Source organism: Schistocerca serialis, chromosome 4 (genome assembly GCF_023864345.2).
Source record: "Schistocerca serialis cubense isolate TAMUIC-IGC-003099 chromosome 4, iqSchSeri2.2, whole genome shotgun sequence".
Taxonomy (NCBI): domain Eukaryota; kingdom Metazoa; phylum Arthropoda; class Insecta; order Orthoptera; family Acrididae; genus Schistocerca; species Schistocerca serialis.
In genome coordinates, this window is record NC_064641.1 from 876019659 (window position 1) to 876027924 (window position 8266).

Below are 8266 nucleotides of genomic sequence, written 5' to 3' on the forward strand. Positions count from 1 at the left end.
CTTGCTATGCTTTTTTTTCCCCAGAGAAACTGTCCCATCATTTGACTTAAGCAATCTCAGGAAACCACGGAAATCCTAAATTTGGATGGTCGGGTAGGGATTTGAATCCTAGTCTCCTCAGATGTGAGACCAGTGTCTTTAGCTCTGTGAAGCATTGTTTGATGTCATGGTTAACGAAAAACCAAGAAGGAAAGGGCACTATAGTAGGTGGTAAGAGTAGGTTGCTATAGATGTTGAGTGTAGGGAGTGTGAAAGAGCCGGATGCAAAAAACAAAAGATGTGGTGAAAACAGTAAGAAATAGAATTGGTAAAAGTAGTCTCCAACACAATCTTCAGTGATTACTGACAATGAAATAAAAAGAGTATTATTAGGGGTCATAAAAGGAACAAAAAAGAAATAAAACTAGCTGAGCAGTAAAAGAATAGAAAAATGAGCAAGAGAAGGCAAAGTAAAAATATGCGTTGGGTTGGTCCAGAGGTGGTTGCCGAGGAATCAGTGTGTACAGAGACAGAGAGCAAACTAATTATAAGCAGACATAATGTGTAACTTCGTTTATGTAATGTTCTTCTGAAAGTCCAAATTGTATGCCACACTAGTCTATCCCACAGGTATATTCATCATAAACAATTGCATAAGTTAGTAATGCTGCAAAGGCTCTAGGCGAGATCCACAGTTGGACTGGCCGTCATCGGTGCAGCCTCCTTTTAAGTCAGCTCACTTGTGGTGCTACTTGTGCATGCAGCCGAGAGTGGGTGTATGAGCCGGCTGTAGATTGGCAGGACAGTCACATCTGTTACTGCTAAACTCATGATGTAGAATGCCTGGTGTGGTGTTGATAGTTTATGACACCTCTCCCCCGCTCCCCCACAAAAGCTGTATTGGTACTGCTGGAAATGATAGCACGTGCCACTGAGAAGACAGAAGCCAAAACTCGAGCCGATGACAGGCTCCTGTCCGCACCCCAACATCCGTCTTGCGAATGGCTGGAAACTTCAGCTGCGAAACCAGCCATAGGGTGCCCAACTACACCTAAGAATGGAACATTTTCTTCTATTGATGAAGGTGCAACAGTGACTCGAGGGTACACTTTGAGCCACTGGAAGGTTGCAGGGTAAAGGGGCCCGTCTCTTGTGAATGGGGCTTCTGGCATTGTGGTGATGGTGACATCACAGCATCAATGGCTCCCTGTCTGGCGCCAGCAGTGCAGGACACGAGGGAGGTGAAGGTGGCTGAGGCTACAGGGTCGTCCTGGGCTCCGAAACTGCAATTGAAAACCAACAGCAGTATCAAGCAGCCCACACAAGTGAAGCTGATTCTGATGGTGCTTCTGCAGCCCAGCAGGACACTGTAATAAATATAAAGAATGGCCCAAGACTTTCTTGATAATGCCTTGCTCCAACTGCCCGTGTCTTCCGAAAACTCTGAAAAAGATGACATCATTAACATTAAACTTAGAGCACTCTGGAGGATGGACTGACCACTGCAGAGGATGCAGTAGTGTACTATCCCGACATTCATGCCAAAGTTCCACTGTTGACTCGTTGTTGCGTGGCTAGGAACAGTATGATGAGAGGAAGAGCACTAACACTTGCTCCCACATATGGGAAGCACCCCTAGTATGGGAAGCACGCAACTTGTTATCCGTTGCTTGAATGTTACGGTGAAACATCCCACTTCAACATTAGATTGAGGGTGTAATGGTGCTGTCGTCAAATGCTCAGTGCCGTTGATGTCATAAAACTGCTGAAATTCTGTTGAAGAGAACTTCTGTTAAACTTTCAATGTAAAAAATTGACATCAAAGTTGTGATGCTAGTAGTTGAAGTGGTGGATTCTGTTGATGTGGATTGGGGTCCATTATCCAAAACCAGCACTTCTGGTAAACCTTCATTACAACAAATCGATGTCAGAGTTATGATAGCAGTAGCTGTTGTGGTGGATTGCATGGGCGCCACAAACGGAAACTTGCTAAAAGAATCTACCACAATAAACCGATGAGAATTCCAGTAGAGATCCACAAAGTCAATATGCAGACACTGCCATTGGGCACTGGGCATGACCCAATAAAAACATTTCTGTGACGGAGCAGCCTGGCTCAAATGGCTCTGAGCACTATGGGACTTAACATCTGAGGTCATCAGTCCCCGAGCAGCCTGGTGTTCCACACACACTGGACATTGTGAAGTCAGTTGCTCAGTTTGAGTGTCCATGCCAACCGATGTGCAGTGGTGTCGGGTGAGCTGCTTATGGAGAAGGTGAAGAATGCCCTTCTGAAGCACATGTGGCACACCACTCAGAATTGATTATTGTCTGTGTGTGATAACACCCTGCTGGACATAAATTGTGCCACGAAGCAAAATAAAGGCATATTATTAAATCCCTGGTATGCTTAATTCAATGTGGCCCACTGATGTGGAGGTACTGCAACTAAATCTTGAGATTGGAGTCTGCAGCCATTGTGTGAGCAATCTGTCAGTGGTCGATGGGAAAACCATCAGGTGTTTTATCGTCCTGAACATCAGTGTGGAAACATGACACTTCAGAAGTGTCAAATCTGAATGTGCACCATCTGGGATGTGAGAGAGAGTGTCTGTGTGTGAATGTGTAGCAGTTGACCTGTGAACAATTTCTTACTGATAATTTGAGAAGAGCTGAGACCAACACTGCAGTTTTTGTGCCGTGTACAAAGGGACTGGTTGGAAGTGCTGGACAATGAGGTGAGAGGCTTATGACCCATCTCCAAGTAAAATTTTCTGCCATATAAGCATCAGTAGAATTTGGTCATCATATATATTGTTGCAAGAGTTTCCTTTTCAATCTGCAAATAGTTGCACTGTTGTTTTAGGAGGTGTTTGGATGCAAAGGCAATTGGCCTGTCAAACAATCCACTCTTGTGTGAGAGAACGGTGCTCCAGACAACAATCAATCACTAAAACATCTTTCAGTTCCTCAAATGCAACTTGTCACCCTTTGGTCCACTCAAACAGAACAGTCTTTCACCAAAGATGATGCAGTGGTGCTTCAATCTGTGCAGTGTTTGGAATGCGCTGAATGTAATAAGTCAATTTACCTTACACAGCTTGGAGTTCACTAACATTCGGTGGGTACGCTGCCTGTTGATTACATGTTCTAACAATTCAGTCTCATTCTGGAAGAAGAGTCACTTGCCTTTACTACACTTTAACCCAGCACCTGAGAACATTTGAAACAATTCCCCCGAGTTTTGAAAGATGTTAATCGGGGTTATGACCCGAAACAACTGTGTCATCCAAATAATTTGAACAAGAATGAACTGTAGCAGTCAGCTGTGTCAAATAATGCTGAACCCATGTGGGCGCTGATTACAAAAACCTGTTGAAACTGTTCATCCAAGGGAAGCCGCAAATAAGCATCACGAAGATAAGTCTTGGAAAAGAAGTGACATGCACCAAGATTGTCCATGAGTTCTTCAGGCCTTGGCAAAGGATAGCTGTCACTGTCTGTGGATTTACTGTCACCTTGAAATCTGCACATAATCGTAACCTACCTGAAGTTTCCTTAATTATCATGAAAGGTGATGCCTACTGACTGCCTGCTACAGGGGAAATCACACAATTGTCCTGCCTAGATAAAGAGTTCTTGTGCCATCTAATCCCAGATAGCATGAGGGATGAGTCATACTCGGCAAAACTGTGGTTACGCATTGTCTTTCATGGTAATATGACCCTCAAAATTAGTAGCTTTGCCTAGGCAATCTCAGAAAAGACACTAAATTCGTCACACAGTTTATCTACCCTTTCTGTAGGCACAAAATATTTCACAAAGAAAACATTGTGCTGAATGCACAAACCTAACAAATCAAAAGAATCCATACAAAAAGTGTTTCCACCGTCACTTGAGCACAAAACCGTGAAAGTTACTGTCTTGGTAACATTAGAAAAAGTGACAGGTTGGCTGCAAATACCTAATACAAGAATGTCATATCCACTATAATCAGAAAGAGTTGCCAGTGACTTACGAAATTTATGCTTGCCTGACGGTTCGTAAGTGCTTCAGTTCAGCAAAGTCACTGATGCACCAGTATCAAACTGCATGTATATTTTGCGATTTGGCAGTCTGTAGAATGTCAGAGATTTTATTTGCCTGACCCTGAGTAGAAGAAATGTGTGACTTTTTCATTGCAGCACTTGATTTGCACCTTGTTACTCTAGTGTTACTACTTGGCTTTGAAGAAATTGCTTTGACATTCATTGGCTATGACTTAGGAGAACACACAAAGTGTGTGTTGGACTTGTATTTTTGCAAAAAGACAGCTTGAATGTGATGGCGTGCTTGCCCCACCAATCACGACATGGGCACACCCGGTGCTTGTGCGTTGCGAAACACAGAGAACAAGATTAACAGAGCTAGTATGCTGCTTAGCACACTGAATCTGTTTACATTGCTGCTCTGGCTGAGACTTTGCATGAGCTAATGGCACAACCTGTTTTTTACTAGTCTTTATGACAAATAGGAGTGGAATCAATGTCAACTGCCACTTTGTAAAACAAATCCTGATGCTCCACTAATTCCAAAACCTGTTGCAAACTAGGATAATGATATTTAAGAATCTGTTTGTGTATGTGAGGATTTGACACATTTTGAGCAATGGTGTTCCTAATCATGGCATAACTGTCATAACGTCTACATTCACACTTAAATTTAGAAGGCATGTAAGGCATTGTAAGTCTGCTACTCACTGCTTATGAGTCTGATTAGGTTGCCTCTGTAAACAAAAGAATTTGTAATGTGCAGTTGCCACATTAATCTGTTCCTGAAACTACTTGCCTACCACAGCAGTTAATTCTTCATGAGGAACACATTCAGGGTGGGCAGTGGGAAAAAGCTAGCAGGCAAGTCTGGACAGAAGAACACCAACTGTTGCAATGAAATAAGGTTGCTGCAAAGGATCCAAGTGAATTCCATGATCATCTGGCTGACATAAGTGTGGCATCTTCTTAAGCAAGATCATTGGTGGCCGTACCCACATGTGCAGCATAGGGCATGTCTACGAGCCGGCTGCGAATTGTCAGGGCTGTCACATGTGTTACTGCCAACCTCTGAATGTAGAATGGCTAACGTGGTGTCATTAGTGTAGGACACCACATATAACATCTAAAATTTTCCTGCCCTGATGGACAGATAGTATGTTTCAGATGTCTGGCGAATAAATGAAGTCATCAGCCTGGCTGGACACTTCAAAGCATATTGGCCTTTAAATACATTCCGACTTTTTCTGTTCTATAGCTGCAAATGGACAACAATTAAGAATGTGTCACTTTTTTGTCTTTCTTTCACTTAATTTCTTTATTCCTTCTACTTTCTGTCTCATGTTTGTATGATGTCCTTTTCTGTTCACTTGCTCTTACCTCTCTTCTGTAGTAACTTTTACCTTTCCATAGGGTGGTTTGATGGCTTAGTGGTGAAGTGCTAGGCTATATATCCAAACATATTTGGTTCACTCTGCAGTCAATCACACAATTTCTATCTGTAAATTATCACTTTTTTGCGTTTAACAATGTTTCTTAGTGTGAAAGATGCAGAGTTGCACTGTAGTCAGATACTGTCTTAAACTATAGGTCTGCCTATAACTGGTTGAATAAGTCAGTTCAGATGTTGGAGGAAGGTAAGGATATACCACCTTCACCTAGAAAAAACAACTGTGTTGTTCAAATCAGCCTTCAGATTGATGACAGCTTTACCTTTTTCAGCAGTGTCTTATGACCCAGTGATTTTTTGCTGTAGAACAACCACTTCTGTAATAATTCTCACCATTCATTTTTCTATTAAAGTATTGTCACACCATTTGTTTTTCTAATGATGATGCAGTGAATTGTAACACTTTGAAGTAGTTAATTGTTTGGCCTATTGTCCTTACTGATTTATTCAAATCTGTTTCTTACAGTTTAAGTTTTTCTAGTAAAATAAAGTACACATACACATTTAATTTGTTTAATGTAGGTATCTTGTTAGACCATGACCGCTGTCAATGTCTGTGTGTTACATTACATATTAGAACAATTCTCAGTATGTACTGTTCATGTATAGGAATAGATAGGGAAAACTGAAAATTATTTTTGACACTTAATAGGCATATCCAATTTGTTGGTTCAATGTGCTTTATTAGTTTATTTATATACTGTATCTTTTACATCTTCTTCAGCATTCATTCATTGTTCTGCATATATAGTGCACTGTAAAAGATATTATCAGCTAATTACATAAACAAACAAAGTAAATGTATGGTTAGCCCTCTGTGTAAAGAGTATGCAGTTCTGCACACATGTTGTCCATTGTTCATAATCATAAAACCATATATTTGTTATGGGATGAGGGATGGGGGAAGGGAGAGTATCGAGAGGCAGAGGAACATGAAAATTTTTGAAACAAATGGTTTAATGCTTGTAGTTGCATTTTCATCAGTTGTTTGATGTCTGACAAAATTGAGTAGTAGTTCTGATTAAGTTCCTAGATAAATTGAAGCTAATTTATTTATTCTGATTAGTCATCCCAAAATTGTCTTGAGCATAGGCTTACTTGAAAGCAGTGCTTAGAGTATTGTAAATAACAGATATTGCCTCACTCAAATTTTTAGATACTTTACTCTCTTCTTTGCTGTTTAGGTGATGGACTTTGCTGATCCACCCTCAAAAATGGACCTGTACAAAGCTGTGTTCCTGAGCAGTAGTGAAGATGAATCAGCATCTGAAGATGAACGTACTAATACAAATAAGTCACCTAGTCAGTCTGCAATTACTCAACACATTAAATTGGAGCCAGGCATCACGAGAGCAGCTGAAGAAGTACCTGGTACTTCATCATTTGGAAGGTCATCTTTTGCAGCAACAGAACCGTTGAAGCAGACACCAGCAAGCGCACTCAATATTTTGAGGAATACATCACCACCTCGAGGGATTTTTTCCAATCTAGACCTTGATGCAATTAATACTCAAATTAAAGAAGGAATGCAGGGAAAGTCTTGTGATTTTAATCTTGGACTAAGCAGAACAGATTCTGACCCAGTACGATCCTCTGAAGACACTGTTAATGCTGATGCAATATCAGGAGCAAAAACAACCACAGGAGGTAGCAAACCTGCACAGGCACAAGTAGATGATAACAGTGCAGCCATGGAAAGTGGAATGTATGGACCCTCTCTACCAAGTACACCTATTCCCCATGTAACTAAAAATACAAAGCTAATATCAGAGTCTAATCTGACAGATGAACTGTCATCTTTCATTTGGGTTGAGAAGAAAAATAAAACTTCACGCAGAGAGAAACATAAGAAGGAACATAAAAAAGCATCAAAACATAAGAAACATAAATCAAAAAAGCATAAGAAAAGTAAACATTAATTTAATGTATAATAGTAAATGTGTACATATATGTAAAGTAAATGTCGTGTTGATATCGGCCTATCATTACCGTATGATGATTTCCTGTTGCTCAATATTTTCATCTTTCATGGTACTGGTGTGTGTGTGTGTGTGTGTGTGTGTGTGTGTGTGTGTGTGTAGGGGGACACGTGTTGATTACTTGTTTCAAACGTCATTAGTTTGTGTACGTGCTGTCGTGGTACTAGACTATATTTGTAAATTGTAATAGTGTAGATACTGCAGGCAGAATTTGTATGTTTCAGGGAATGTATTACTGGTCTCTCACCTGAAATTAGTAAAATTTCTATCTGGAAAAATATTTTTAAAAAAAGTCAATTAAAATAATCTTTTGGCTCTGTTTGACCACATATGTTTGAGTAAGAGTACAGTTATGCGGCACATAAAATTTTCATTTTTTTAATGTGTCAATTACATAATGAACAGCAATCCTTATGATAGTCCTGTGGATAGTTGTGACGTGTATTAGTGGCAAGAAGTAATATGCAAACAAATGTGTCAAGGTCAATAATAAATACACATTTCTATTTCAAAATTTGGTCCATTAGTTGCTGCCATAAATGATTTTAACTCACATTGAGATTTTATTGCTGTAACTCTTTTTATACTGTTGATCTCATGTTATAAAAGGTGTTGTAACAACCTGGTCAACTGATATGGAACTGAATTTTTTTTTTTTTTTTTGTAAGAGGTGCAGTGGGGATGAAAAGTAGATTGACATATGTGGATGTCCCCTTGCATATGAACTGCTCTATTTGTTGATTATTGAGACTTCTCAACCTGCGGAATATTGTGCCCAAAATGTGTTTAGATAGTGGGGGACGAGGACAAACATGACCTTCCAGCTACTA

At 40.2% G+C, this 8266-nt stretch overlaps 1 protein-coding gene across 1 annotated transcript in view; it reads left to right on the forward strand.

The window, feature by feature from the left end:
• The window catches only part of LOC126473531 (G patch domain-containing protein 1 homolog), a 42856-nt gene extending 34906 nt beyond the window's left edge, over nucleotides 1–7950 (forward strand). The window contains exon 8 of the mRNA XM_050100642.1: nucleotides 6642–7950. Within this exon, the coding sequence (XP_049956599.1) occupies nucleotides 6642–7376 (735 nt within the window). The 3' untranslated portion in view covers nucleotides 7377–7950. The remainder of the gene's footprint in view (nucleotides 1–6641) is intronic.
• Nucleotides 7951–8266: the final 316 nt, after the last annotated feature.